This window comes from Aedes albopictus, chromosome 3 (assembly GCF_035046485.1).
Source record: "Aedes albopictus strain Foshan chromosome 3, AalbF5, whole genome shotgun sequence".
NCBI classification, from domain to species: domain Eukaryota; kingdom Metazoa; phylum Arthropoda; class Insecta; order Diptera; family Culicidae; genus Aedes; species Aedes albopictus.
Window position 1 is genome coordinate 214,566,546 of NC_085138.1, and position 16,037 is coordinate 214,582,582.

Sequence of the window (16,037 nt, forward strand, 5' to 3'; positions counted from 1 at the left end):
GCAATATGGTGTTTGGTGGCGTTAGTGTTGTCATCGTGTATTGGTTTGCAACCTTACTCAAGTAAAGATTCAAATGCTTACACAACTTTTCGAATGAAATTTGTTCTGGCCTGGATGTCTGTTTTCTGTGCTAGAAGTGAACATTATATCTATAAAACGGGTAAAGGAAAAACTGTCGGCTTTCATATAATTAATAAGAAACTCATATTTTCTTTTAGTGCGGTTATTAAGCACCAGCAAGTAATAAATTAGGTTACTTATGCTTACTAGAGTGGGTCAACGTTGTACGGAGAAACTTTAAATTTGACCGCATCAACCCGGAACAAAGCTTTTTTGACTCCTTTTTGCGACCAAAACAACTGTGCAAAATTTGGGAGCGATTGGTTGCGTCCCCGTATTCCGCATTGTGATTGAAATTTGTATGGAAGTTAGTATGGGAAAACGTACTTTTTTGCATTTTACTCATAAGTTGAATTATTTTGTCTAATATCGTTTAACTAATGACGTTAAAGTATAGCCTAGGATATACCGAAAAACTTTGCCGAAGACCGCAAAGTGATCCGACGCTTGTGAAAAAAGTTATTCGCTTGGTAACTTAGGCCAAAAACTGAGATTTTCTTATTGATATTATTCCTTTACATGTTAAATGATAAGCACCACCAGGCAATCTGTGCGTTATAACTTTTTTCACAAGTGTCGGATCACTTTGCGGTCTTCGGCAAAATTTTTCGGCATATCCTAGGCTATGCTTCAACGTCATTAGTTAGATAGTTTTAGACGAAAAATTTCAATTTATGAGAAAAATGCAAAAAGCACGTTTTCCCAAACTAAATTCCATACAAACTTCAATCGCAAAGCGGAATACGGGGACGCAATCAATCGCTCCCAAATTCTGCACAGTTGTTTTGGACGCTAAAAGGAATCGAAAAAGCATTGTTCCAAAAAATCGACTTTGTTGACCCAGTCTAATGCTTACATTTCACAGCTACATATCTGGTGGCAAAGCCAAAATGGAAGTTAAAAATAATCATTTGCAGATGTTTTTTTTTTTTCGAATTTGATCCTCGGTCTGGTCTAGCATGCGCAGTCACCAATTAATATGGAAGACCGTTTAAACATGTGCTTTTATTACAATTCTTACAACAAATAGAAAAAAATCAAAATAATTTCAATTTAATGATCATTTTAGTTTTTGCGCTTCTGTTGAATACGTCCTTTTGATACGAAACGCTAGCCTCTTGTTGGCTTCCACTCACCGCGAAACAAAAAGATGTTTTCGCATGGACAAAAATTGTTGCGTCAGTGAAGGATGGACCCGTTGTTTACGAACAGTAGCGACATCTGCGATTTGCAAGTAGGTACGCGAAACTGAGCTCTTCTGTCAAGTTACGGGGGGGTTGGGCAAAACCCAACTAAAAAGCACTGTCAATGTCAAAATAGATGTCAAAACGAGTTTGACGTCTGACCGCCGCCGCATCACAGCTCCTGTATACAGAACGTTTACGCAAGTATGTGAGTGTTCCGTGACGTATTTGTCATCACTTGCGTGTGTCTAGAGCATTTTGATCAGTTGTCAGTTGCCCCAACGAACGAACACGATTCGCTAATCGGGGCGCAGTCGTGACCCAACCAGCGAATCCGGACTGTATGATTTTTCAAAATTTCATCCCCTGCATCAACTCGGAACTTAAGTAGGCTTCTGAAGTTCCCCTCCTGTTTTTTGTAACCCTCACCAAGTTCTAAGGGTCCAGAATCTACGTGACCTCTTAGAGGGAGCCCCTTGCGAGCAAGAAACAGGACCGTTGAGATGATCGGCTTTGGAAGGGGTAGCATGATCATCATTTGAAGCAAGAGAATGCTTTTCCTGTCCTGTTAACGAACAGAAGAAGTCTGATTTCAAACTACATGCTACTTATAATCATGTTTGAAGCAATGAAATTTCTAATGTTTCAGAACATTCTAACTTTTATTCAAAACCATTTTCAAAAGAAAATATTCACCATGCTGCTGTAGTGCAATTATATTATCAATCCAGTTGGAAACCGGAATTTTCGACTGCCGAAAATCGTTTTTTCTCCAAATCCATGCACCAGACCTTACTTCAAAAGTGGCACGTACCAATTTCAAAGTTGGTTCCGATGGATTTGAAGAAAAATGTCTTTTTTTGTGTTAAAGTGGATTGATAATATAAGGTGCTGTGACCAATGTCCTGATATTATTTCAAAATGCACACTTACCGGAGGCGCCAGATGAACTTGAGGAACAATCAGAGAAAAATTTACGTACCGTGGGTACACAGTCATGGATACCACTAAGTGATCTGACCTTCAAAATTCAATTAAAAATAAAAGAAAACAAAAACTACGACTTTGAAAGCAGCGTTGGCTATGTTTTGATTCGAACATTTCATTCCCGATCCATTTGAAGTATAATTGCAAGTCATTTCCGCGTAAAAAAGGAATAATTCACTGTTTACAAAATGCCTTATTATGGATCAGCTCCACAGAGTCCCACACATTATGGATCAATTTTTGCCATATTATGGATCAGTGCAAAAATACTCAAAATTCCAACTCTAATAATAAATTTGCGTTTGTAAGGCTAAACTACGCAGTGCATTGATTATTTTACTGATGGAGTACCCGATTTTACAACAGGAATAAAGAGAAAATATTAAAAAGTCCCGAATCCATTTACTTCGATAGAGGTGCGCCACTAGGTTTCAGTGATGCTCTTCATTTTAACTGTTATTTTTACAACTATGTGTTTCAAGACACCGGGTTTTCCAGGTTACATGTTTTTTAATGAAACTTTTAATAAGGTAAGAATAATGCATCAAGAGCGTTGAGTGGAGCAAAAATCTATATTTGTTTAACTCTCCAACGCCCAGTGTCACCTCTAGGTGACACCTAATTTGTTTTAATTGTTAAAAATCGAATCCTTGATGAAATCTTTTGCAACTGGTTTTAAATCAAAGCTATACTAGTCTAATTTGATTTTGGCGGAAGTGGTCCAGGTCAATCCGGAGTGGCCACCGGGAATCGACTACAAGCAGAATATGGCAATTTTCTATAACCTGTCATAACACAAAGACGAAATAACATTATGATTCAAACTAAACGTCATTTATATTGGCTTCAGGTGTGCTTCAATTTTATCTGGTGTAGTTGGAAGTTTTTCACAGTATGTTCTCAATAATCCGATTTAATCAGTTTTGTAAAATTTTCGTTAATTAAATAGACTGAGCAAAATATTCAAACTAATTCAAAATATTCACTACAGGAAGCGATGCATATTGACTGTAGGATGTGCAGAAAAATCATAAATGGCCACTGCCGCTATGGTTCTGGTACCAAGAACCGATTCCAGGAGCCCCCAAATAGTACCTAACGTGTTTTCAGTCAAACAGCAGTGATTATACTCAATTGTTAAGTGCAAAAAAGCCAAAACAATTTTATTTCGTTACTAATTAACTAGCACAGTGCAAGAATACACCATGGACCAGCATGGCCAGTAACATGGCCAATGTGATACCCGCCGGAAGATCCGGAACATCCGTAAAAGTGTTCAATTCATAAAAAATGTACTAGAGCGTCGCGATTTTTTCTAAACTGATTTGTTTCAATAACCTTTGGGTGAAATCATGTTTGCGACTGGTTTGTAAGCCTGTGTGGCCACTGAATTGGCTTTCGGGATACCCGGAACATCCGTAAAAATGGCCAAACCATTAAAATTGTGTTACAGTGTCGCAGTTTTTTCCAAGCTCGTTTGTTTTAGCAACCAAAAGTTGAAATCTATATTATGACAGTTTCAAAATAAGTAATGGCCACTGGATGGATCTTCGGGTTTTCTGGAACATACGTAAAAGGGTCAACTCATAAAAATTGTGCTAGGTCGTTGCAGTTGTTTCCAAACTCAATTGTTCCAGCAATATAAGAATGATTGATACCACTATTGCGATTAGTTTGTAACACGGAGTGACCACTGGATGGACCTTTTGGGTATCCGAAATATCCGTAAAAGTGGACGATTCATGAAAATTGTGCTAGATTGTCGCGATTTTTTTACCGAACTCTTTTGTTTCAGCAATTTAAGATTGAAATCAATGTTGCGACTGATTTATGAATCGGAAAGACCACTGGATGAACCTTCGGTTTATCAGTATTCATAAAAGTGGTCAATTCATTAAAAAAATATGCTAGAGTGGTACGGTTTTTGCTGGTTGAAGACTCCCTACCCCCTCCGTAACATTTTTTTTTGTATGACAGTCCTAAGGATGAAATCTTTACTGTGATTTCACGATGTTTCCTAAACTCATTTGTTTTAGTAATCTAAGGAAGGAAGCAATGTTCCGTCTGATTTATTAGTGACCCCTGTGCCTTATATATCATTAGGTGGAACATTCATAAACATTTAAAAAACGATCAAAGGCACATTTGAATTCGTACTTGGTGGGTGTTTCGACTCATAAATCTGTGACTACTGTACTTGTTTGGTCCTCAGAGAATTCGGAATATAAGGGTAATTCAATAATAAATAACTAGACTGTCCTGATTCTTTTCAAATTGATTTGTTCCAACAATTCACACTATGACGAGTACATAGTTGATCAGATAGTCGTATAGTTGAATTACTGGCAAACCCATGGACATTATCAGTTACTTTTTGTGAATTTCATAAAAAAGGAACATATTTTACGTGACAAAGGCTTTGACAGTTTTCATCATTATTTTTAATATATTTCAACGATCAATCTTCCACCAATTTGAAACTAAGTTCGGGGCCTCGTGGTCGTGCGGCTAGTGTCACCAAGCCTTTTGTCGCATTGTGATGAGGAGCGTGGTTTCAATTTCCGCCGCAGCCGTGGGAAAAAAATTCGGCTGTGCCACTGGGCATTGCAAGTTAGTTCGTTGTCTAGTATCGTGCTTCGTTCAAAGAATGAATAACTAACTGGAAGCATTAAACGTGTCCGTATTTTTTTTAAGTACATTACTGTTATGAAGAAGTGACTAATCGGATAAAAATTTAACAAGCTGAAGTCTAGAAATTTAAACAATTAAATTTTAAAATACAGTCATAGCTCAATCATGGGTCACCCACAATTATGGGTCGGTTCCATTTGAATAGCATGGCGAACTGACTGACTAATAACTGCTACAGAGTGACCTATAATTTTGCAATGACTGTAATATCCGTTATAACGAACCGCAAAAGCATAATTTCTTATTCATGTTATTTTTTAGCTTTTATTTTTTTATCATATTTATTCGTCATCACACAAGGAACAAATTTGTCGAGAACAACATAATGATAATACGTAACAATTTTTTGCTTAAGTTTTTTGTATTGATGCATTTTAATTGTCAAAATTCAACCTATTGTGATTTTTGTAACAATAGTTAACATCGAAATTTTTCAATAGCTTTTGAAGATTAAAATGTGGAGAAATATCTGAGATATGGGAATCCAAAGTTTACTACATAGTTTGTAAGGGAAAATGGCTTTTATGCATTTCTATTGTCCGATACTGTACTGCCGTGAATCGCATAACTGTCCCATTTGCATAGGAAATCCAGCAAAGATGGGACTGATATGCGATTCGCGCCAGTGTAGTTATAAGTGAAAATGTAGTCTACGTTGTTTAATAAAATAAATAAATAAATAAATAAATAAAATTACTTAAGTCTGTTCAAAAGTGTATCGGTCAAACGAACCGGTTCTTCCGATCATTTAGCTTTGTCTTATAAACAATTACAAAAAAATACACTAGAGAACTTCAACGTTTCTCATACTAGGCAATAGTATATTTTAACCGGTTCATAACTAGTTTGGTATTACCAGCCAGTTTGCAAAATCATTTAGTCTCGTTGATCTCTCATTCTTCAAAAATAATATTTTTTAAAATTTACACAGCATAAGTGGAACATTTTTTTTTCTTTTCAGAAGTTTATCGGATTAGCGAACTGGTTTTCCTTATCACTTTTTTTGGTCCTATGTTAAATCGTTCAATAAAATAAATAATGAAACTCCAACGGTTATCAAGCGGGACAGCAAAAATATTTTACCGGTTCATCATTTATTATTTTGATGAACCGATTCCCAAAATCATGGTTTCTTGTCGAGTGGCATCCATATATTATCGTAATACACAAAATATCACCATAATACAGGTGGAATAAAATTCTTGATTTTACCGGTTAAAAAATGAACCGTTTTAGCGAATCGGTTTTTCAAATCACTTATTTTATTATTTTTCTGGAAGGTCAGCCATGAAAAGTAATAAAACTTCAACTATCGTCAAGCGAGATTATTTAATTATTTTCACCGGTTCAAAAATGAATCGGTTAAACAAACCGGTACAACACATAATGTATTCTCCACTGTTATATCATGATAATATGTAGAACATCAGCATAATACAAGTTTCAGGAAAATAATGGTTTTACCGGTTCAAAAGTGAACCGGTTGAGAAAACCGGTTCACACAAACACATATTTTATACAAGTGTTCAATCTCACATGAGAATAAATTATAAAAACTGAACGATTCCTTATCGGGACAATAAAATATTTTTTTACCGGTTCAAAAGTGAACCGGTAAAATGAACCAGTTCGGTGAAATGAACATTTCTATTGTATGATTCACCTCCCACTCAAAAAATCTGTTTTCTGATGATTTTTCAAAATTTCATCCCCTGCATCAACTCGGAACTTAAGTAGGCTTCTGAAGTTCCCCTCCTGTTTTTTGTAACCCTCACCAAGTTCTAAGGGTCCAGAATCTACGTGACCTCTTAGAGGGAGCCCCTTGCGAGCAAGAAACAGGACCGTTGAGATGATCGGCTTTGGAAGGGGTAGCATGATCATCATTTGAAGCAAGAGAATGCTTTTCCTGTCCTGTTAACGAACAGAAGAAGTCTGATTTCAAACTACATGCTACTTATAATCATGTTTGAAGCAATGAAATTTCTAATGTTTCAGAACATTCTAACTTTTATTCAAAACCATTTTCAAAAGAAAATATTCACCATGCTGCTGTAGTGCAATTATATTATCAATCCAGTTGGAAACCGGAATTTTCGACTGCCGAAAATCGTTTTTTCTCCAAATCCATGCACCAGACCTTACTTCAAAAGTGGCACGTACCAATTTCAAAGTTGGTTCCGATGGATTTGAAGAAAAATGTCTTTTTTTGTGTTAAAGTGGATTGATAATATAAGGTGCTGTGACCAATGTCCTGATATTATTTCAAAATGCACACTTACCGGAGGCGCCAGATGAACTTGAGGAACAATCAGAGAAAAATTTACGTACCGTGGGTACACAGTCATGGATACCACTAAGTGATCTGACCTTCAAAATTCAATTAAAAATAAAAGAAAACAAAAACTACGACTTTGAAAGCAGCGTTGGCTATGTTTTGATTCGAACATTTCATTCCCGATCCATTTGAAGTATAATTGCAAGTCATTTCCGCGTAAAAAAGGAATAATTCACTGTTTACAAAATGCCTTATTATGGATCAGCTCCACAGAGTCCCACACATTATGGATCAATTTTTGCCATATTATGGATCAGTGCAAAAATACTCAAAATTCCAACTCTAATAATAAATTTGCGTTTGTAAGGCTAAACTACGCAGTGCATTGATTATTTTACTGATGGAGTACCCGATTTTACAACAGGAATAAAGAGAAAATATTAAAAAGTCCCGAATCCATTTACTTCGATAGAGGTGCGCCACTAGGTTTCAGTGATGCTCTTCATTTTAACTGTTATTTTTACAACTATGTGTTTCAAGACACCGGGTTTTCCAGGTTACATGTTTTTTAATGAAACTTTTAATAAGGTAAGAATAATGCATCAAGAGCGTTGAGTGGAGCAAAAATCTATATTTGTTTAACTCTCCAACGCCCAGTGTCACCTCTAGGTGACACCTAATTTGTTTTAATTGTTAAAAATCGAATCCTTGATGAAATCTTTTGCAACTGGTTTTAAATCAAAGCTATACTAGTCTAATTTGATTTTGGCGGAAGTGGTCCAGGTCAATCCGGAGTGGCCACCGGGAATCGACTACAAGCAGAATATGGCAATTTTCTATAACCTGTCATAACACAAAGACGAAATAACATTATGATTCAAACTAAACGTCATTTATATTGGCTTCAGGTGTGCTTCAATTTTATCTGGTGTAGTTGGAAGTTTTTCACAGTATGTTCTCAATAATCCGATTTAATCAGTTTTGTAAAATTTTCGTTAATTAAATAGACTGAGCAAAATATTTAAACTAATTCAAAATATTCACTACAGGAAGCGATGCATATTGACTGTAGGATGTGCAGAAAAATCATAAATGGCCACTGCCGCTATGGTTCTGGTACCAAGAACCGATTCCAGGAGCCCCCAAATAGTACCTAACGTGTTTTCAGTCAAACAGCAGTGATTATACTCAATTGTTAAGTGCAAAAAAGCCAAAACAATTTTATTTCGTTACTAATTAACTAGCACAGTGCAAGAATACACCATGGACCAGCATGGCCAGTAACATGGCCAATGTGATACCCGCCGGAAGATCCGGAACATCCGTAAAAGTGTTCAATTCATAAAAAATGTACTAGAGCGTCGCGATTTTTTCTAAACTGATTTGTTTCAATAACCTTTGGGTGAAATCATGTTTGCGACTGGTTTGTAAGCCTGTGTGGCCACTGAATTGGCTTTCGGGATACCCGGAACATCCGTAAAAATGGCCAAACCATTAAAATTGTGTTACAGTGTCGCAGTTTTTTCCAAGCTCGTTTGTTTTAGCAACCAAAAGTTGAAATCTATATTATGACAGTTTCAAAATAAGTAATGGCCACTGGATGGATCTTCGGGTTTTCTGGAACATACGTAAAAGGGTCAACTCATAAAAATTGTGCTAGGTCGTTGCAGTTGTTTCCAAACTCAATTGTTCCAGCAATATAAGAATGATTGATACCACTATTGCGATTAGTTTGTAACACGGAGTGACCACTGGATGGACCTTTTGGGTATCCGAAATATCCGTAAAAGTGGACGATTCATGAAAATTGTGCTAGATTGTCGCGATTTTTTTACCGAACTCTTTTGTTTCAGCAATTTAAGATTGAAATCAATGTTGCGACTGATTTATGAATCGGAAAGACCACTGGATGAACCTTCGGTTTATCAGTATTCATAAAAGTGGTCAATTCATTAAAAAAATATGCTAGAGTGGTACGGTTTTTGCTGGTTGAAGACTCCCTACCCCCTCCGTAACATTTTTTTTTGTATGACAGTCCTAAGGATGAAATCTTTACTGTGATTTCACGATGTTTCCTAAACTCATTTGTTTTAGTAATCTAAGGAAGGAAGCAATGTTCCGTCTGATTTATTAGTGACCCCTGTGCCTTATATATCATTAGGTGGAACATTCATAAACATTTAAAAAACGATCAAAGGCACATTTGAATTCGTACTTGGTGGGTGTTTCGACTCATAAATCTGTGACTACTGTACTTGTTTGGTCCTCAGAGAATTCGGAATATAAGGGTAATTCAATAATAAATAACTAGACTGTCCTGATTCTTTTCAAATTGATTTGTTCCAACAATTCACACTATGACGAGTACATAGTTGATCAGATAGTCGTATAGTTGAATTACTGGCAAACCCATGGACATTATCAGTTACTTTTTGTGAATTTCATAAAAAAGGAACATATTTTACGTGACAAAGGCTTTGACAGTTTTCATCATTATTTTTAATATATTTCAACGATCAATCTTCCACCAATTTGAAACTAAGTTCGGGGCCTCGTGGTCGTGCGGCTAGTGTCACCAAGCCTTTTGTCGCATTGTGATGAGGAGCGTGGTTTCAATTTCCGCCGCAGCCGTGGGAAAAAAATTCGGCTGTGCCACTGGGCATTGCAAGTTAGTTCGTTGTCTAGTATCGTGCTTCGTTCAAAGAATGAATAACTAACTGGAAGCATTAAACGTGTCCGTATTTTTTTTAAGTACATTACTGTTATGAAGAAGTGACTAATCGGATAAAAATTTAACAAGCTGAAGTCTAGAAATTTAAACAATTAAATTTTAAAATACAGTCATAGCTCAATCATGGGTCACCCACAATTATGGGTCGGTTCCATTTGAATAGCATGGCGAACTGACTGACTAATAACTGCTACAGAGTGACCTATAATTTTGCAATGACTGTAATATCCGTTATAACGAACCGCAAAAGCATAATTTCTTATTCATGTTATTTTTTAGCTTTTATTTTTTTATCATATTTATTCGTCATCACACAAGGAACAAATTTGTCGAGAACAACATAATGATAATACGTAACAATTTTTTGCTTAAGTTTTTTGTATTGATGCATTTTAATTGTCAAAATTCAACCTATTGTGATTTTTGTAACAATAGTTAACATCGAAATTTTTCAATAGCTTTTGAAGATTAAAATGTGGAGAAATATCTGAGATATGGGAATCCAAAGTTTACTACATAGTTTGTAAGGGAAAATGGCTTTTATGCATTTCTATTGTCCGATACTGTACTGCCGTGAATCGCATAACTGTCCCATTTGCATAGGAAATCCAGCAAAGATGGGACTGATATGCGATTCGCGCCAGTGTAGTTATAAGTGAAAATGTAGTCTACGTTGTTTAATAAAATAAATAAATAAATAAATAAATAAAATTACTTAAGTCTGTTCAAAAGTGTATCGGTCAAACGAACCGGTTCTTCCGATCATTTAGCTTTGTCTTATAAACAATTACAAAAAAATACACTAGAGAACTTCAACGTTTCTCATACTAGGCAATAGTATATTTTAACCGGTTCATAACTAGTTTGGTATTACCAGCCAGTTTGCAAAATCATTTAGTCTCGTTGATCTCTCATTCTTCAAAAATAATATTTTTTTAAATTTACACAGCATAAGTGGAACATTTTTTTTTCTTTTCAGAAGTTTATCGGATTAGCGAACTGGTTTTCCTTATCACTTTTTTTGGTCCTATGTTAAATCGTTCAATAAAATAAATAATGAAACTCCAACGGTTATCAAGCGGGACAGCAAAAATATTTTACCGGTTCATCATTTATTATTTTGATGAACCGATTCCCAAAATCATGGTTTCTTGTCGAGTGGCATCCATATATTATCGTAATACACAAAATATCACCATAATACAGGTGGAATAAAATTCTTGATTTTACCGGTTAAAAAATGAACCGTTTTAGCGAATCGGTTTTTCAAATCACTTATTTTATTATTTTTCTGGAAGGTCAGCCATGAAAAGTAATAAAACTTCAACTATCGTCAAGCGAGATTATTTAATTATTTTCACCGGTTCAAAAATGAATCGGTTAAACAAACCGGTACAACACATAATGTATTCTCCACTGTTATATCATGATAATATGTAGAACATCAGCATAATACAAGTTTCAGGAAAATAATGGTTTTACCGGTTCAAAAGTGAACCGGTTGAGAAAACCGGTTCACACAAACACATATTTTATACAAGTGTTCAATCTCACATGAGAATAAATTATAAAAACTGAACGATTCCTTATCGGGACAATAAAATATTTTTTTACCGGTTCAAAAGTGAACCGGTAAAATGAACCAGTTCGGTGAAATGAACATTTCTATTGTATGATTCACCTCCCACTCAAAAAATCTGTTTTCTCCATTGATTCCTTTTTGGGCGTTGGAGGGTTAAAGTGATCCACAATAGCGTCAAACGATCAGTTTTTTGGGTCACATTATGGATCACTGTTGGAAGTCACATTATTTTAGTATTTGAACCCCAGAATAAAACAAAACTTCTTTTAATAGATACATACATATCTTATCCAACGTGTACGAGCAATTTTTATATCAAAATTGATGGATTTCGACACTTTTAGAGCTTACCGCTGCAGGAGTAGTTTCTTATGGAATTCGGCTGTTTACTGGCAGATGTGAGAGGACAACACTACCGTTGCATTAAAATACATTTTATTTTTAGATTGAGCACTTGTAAATGACTTTTTATCTCAGAAAACAAATAGGATCATGTTACAAAAATGAATTTCGTGCCGAAATATATGTTTTGAGCAAGATATTCGACTTTAAACACCAAAGTGATCCGTAACTGTGTGTGATCCATAACTGTGTAGGGACGGTATATCCATTTGTAAATTATTTCACGAAAACTCGTCACTAATTTCTTTTTTCGCACTAAATCACTTTAACTTGCCACGCCTTTTGATTGAATTCAAATAAAACACAAAACCACTACGTTTGCCACTTTGCGACCGAAGCGCGCCAAAACTACGATAAACGTACGTACGTACGTACGTCTGAGAAAACAACACGTGCTCCATTGAGCATAGAGGGTTGCGAAAGAGAGAATGTTAAAAGACGTGCACGGAAAGATCGATGTACACAGAGCAAGGAGTAACTTTCACGCAGCGATCGAAAAGACAAAAGATTTCATGCAAACTTGTGTGAAAATTCACGCAAATTTGTGTAAACCCGGATCAGCACTTTTTTTTGTGCTGATCCAGTCGCACGCAAATATGAGTGAAAATTCCTTTGTCTTTTCGCAAGTTACTCATTCGCTGTGTACTTTCGTTTTAGGGTGTGCCAAAACTTTGGTGCGCGCCTTGTCGAACCGCTCTCCACACTCCAGTTTTGAGAGAGATAAATGAGAGGGTTTCTCTTCTACATTTACGGCATCATCGATTCGTGAGTGTTTCCGGAAAGATTGTATACAGGGTTGCCACACATACAGATTAATCTGTATTTTACAGATTTTACGGAAATTTTCCGATACAGAATCTGTATATACAGAATTACAGATTTTTTGAAAACTTAGAAATTATTCAGATTTTACAGATATGTTTACAGATTTTCTGAAAAAAAAAAAGATTCATACAGATTTTTGAGCTAAAGTTAAAATACAAATTTTGGATATTGCTGTCAACAAAAAATCAGCGTGACAATCCCAGTTAGAGTTATAAATACTTGGATTTTCTTTGTTTCTTAGTCGATTTTTTGCCTTTTTTCAATAATTATTGATACAGATTGAAAATACAGATTTTTTGCTTTGAAATACAGATATACAGATCTTTTACGAAAAATATACAGATTTAAATGTGGCAACCCTGATTGTATAGCAGTTTGGTTTGGGTGGGAAGAAATCTTACACGTTCGGAACTCAAGGCGTTATCGTTGTAGCGCAGGTCCATTTTTGAAATTTTCAAACTTTATGTTCAATAAACACAACACGTAGTCGTACACTCACATTGAGTAAACAGCAATGAACAATTCAGTCGTATGCATTTAATATGTGTAGTGCAGGTAGAAAGTGGCGGCGCAGCCGATTTTTTTTTATCAGGAAAGGGTTTTAAAACTAAAAATTGGTTCCATGAATTTTGGCTCTAGGGGGGGGGGGGGGGGGGGGGGGGGTTCAACCCTAAACCCCCCCCCCCCCGTGGCTACGCCACTGCCTAAATCAAAAAAAGCTCAATAACTCCGTAATGGTTAAGATTTTACCGTATGCTGCGTAGCCTTTTCTTTTGGAGTATTCATACTAACCACTAAATGCCAAAACTATCCCAGTTTAGATTGTAATGCGATTTTTCTTTACAGGTGATGTTTCGCCCTAACGTTCTGAGCCGCCTTGAAGCAAAACGTGACGAATTACTTTCCGGCCGGATTACACAACTGCAGGCTTTCTGTCGAGGTTATCAGGCACGAAGACGGTTAACGCGAAGGCGCTTTCAGGTATTTCTATATGTTTATTGGGGTGGGTTAACGTTGTATTGGAAAATTTAAAATTGATCAGATTCTATCAGATCAAAGTTTTTCAAATGCCCTTGAGGTCCCAAATAACTGTGCAAAATTTGGGCATGATTGGTTTAGCCTATATTTTGCGCATTGCGATTGAAGTTTGTATGGGATTTTACATGGAAAATCATACTTTTTCGTATTTTTCTTGAAAGTTGCTCAAAACTGTTCTATACCATATAACCGCCAATGTTAAAGTATAGCCCAGGATATGTCGAAAAACTTTGTCGAAGACCGCAAAGCGATCCGATGCATGAGGAAAAAGATACACTCTTCGAAAGTCAGACTTAAAATTGAGATTTTATTATTGATGTTATTCCTTTACATATTAAGGACGAGGTTACTAAAGATCAAAAATGCCAGGCAGTATGGCACTCACTTGCTTCTTCCCTCCTCCTTCCCCTCACCCAAACCATCGACGAGTACGAAGGTTGACGAACAAATTCATTAAATTAAGTTAGCTTACCTGCCTAAAATGTACTGGAATTGCTACTTGCGGTTGGTTATTATATTTTCCGTCCATGAAGTAGTTTTTCTTTTCAATAATCACTGACATATCACAAATTCGTGCCAAAATTCAACACTCGATGCACTATTTTTATAGACAAGCGCTCCGCGCATTCTTTTTCAATACACAATTGAATTCACTTCTGTATTCGCTAGTGCCATCCAAATTTGATGGTATGATGAAAACTTCTCACTTTTTCATTTACGCCACCGTTTGTCGCCGAAATATCACGTATTTTTCATTTTTGTGGCCATAAATCGAATCGTTTTTGATCGCGGTTAGGAATACAACTTGCTCGAACTCAAAAGCGTACCGTTAAACTGAGTGCTGTTGTTCAACGCTACTCTAAATTGATTGAATCGTTGTTCACGTTTTAAAGAAAAACGGATTTCTTTACGCTTTTTTGCAAACTTTTGGGATATTGTGTTAAAATTCAAGTCAATGCAAAGCCAAAGTGTAACAGAGCAGTTGGTTTGCTGTTTATTCATTGTTTTTTTAACCCTAAAAGGGATACCTTCGTGGCCTCAGTTTCGTCACCTCGCTGAGTGTGTTCCATCAAAGACGAGCTCTGAAAGGCGCCTGGGGTCCAATGGACCCCAGGTACCCCTTTTAGGGTTAAGTGGATCATATCACCCCATTTCACGGTAGACCGATTCGATAGAAACGCACGAGAACAAAGGAAAGAAATGTCAAAAACGTAAATAAAACGCTGCACAGTGCGATTAGTTTATACAATACTGGACAACAAAAAAGTATTCATGAATATTTGAAAATATTTTTGAGAACTAGTTGTGCCAGTGACCCTTCATAATCAAAACAGTGTATGGGGAAATTACAACATGTAAAGCTACTGATAAATAATCGATAAGCCTCTATTTGATAGGGACATTCTTTCCTTTTTTGGACAGGCCACACTACACTGTGCGCCGCTTAGTTTGTTCGCTTTGAGTGGGTGATTGGGCGGTTGATTCTAGAAATCCTCTACATAATGTAGGATTACTAGTTGATTCGAGTTGGGGACAACATTATTGTTGTGATCTTCAGGGAGCTTCACCTTAAAAGATAAGCACACTCAGGCAATCAGTAGGTTATAACTTTTGTTACAAGACTCGGATCGCTTTGCGGTCTTCAGCAAAGTTTTTCAGGACATCTGAGGCTATACTTTTACCTAATCGGTTAGAAATTTTCAGAACAATTTTATTCTTTTATAAGAAAAAAGCTAAAATCCCATACAAATTTCAATCGCGATGCGCAAAATGTAGGCATGACTGATTGAGCCGTCGCATGCTATTACCAAAACTTACCCGGAGCAGCCTCCTCCAAGGCATATTTCGGTGGCCACGGGATGGCCAAGGAGGTCATTGGTCTTCCCACGGTTCCCAAGTTTTGTACCGCGGTAACCGGACGAGGTTCGTGATCCGGTATCCCTAGATCAGGGAATAAAACGCGCACGAATGTACGAATAAAAACTACTTTATTCGCGACACGTTTAAATGGTACAACATTTATTCGCGAGACGTAAACAAAACTAATATTAATTGACAATAATACACAGACACAGAGCACAAACGACAACCAAATTAAAATACATTGATGCGCTTTTCTTGCTTCGCGCACGACAGTAGTGCTCTGTCTTGTGCGAGCTCAGCGGCGCGGTACACCGCAATCGGGTTGTCTACAACATCTAC

The 16,037-nt window shown here is 36.5% G+C and overlaps 1 protein-coding gene across 18 annotated transcripts in view; it reads left to right on the plus strand.

Annotated features, from left to right (window-relative positions):
• Positions 1-16,037, plus strand: part of LOC109405099 (unconventional myosin-XVIIIa) — a 1,227,991-nt gene that overhangs the window by 606,792 nt on the left and 605,162 nt on the right. For 17 of the 18 annotated variants that reach the window (XR_009999527.1, XR_009999528.1, XM_062861168.1 and 14 more), the window contains one exon: positions 13,644-13,778. The exons of the other annotated variant lie outside the window; for it this stretch is intronic. Coding sequence is in view for 15 of the 17 variants with exons in the window: in XM_062861168.1 (XP_062717152.1) it covers positions 13,644-13,778 (135 nt within the window). In the remaining 2 variants the exon portion in view is untranslated. The remainder of the gene's footprint in view (positions 1-13,643; positions 13,779-16,037) is intronic. 18 annotated transcript variants of the gene reach the window in all.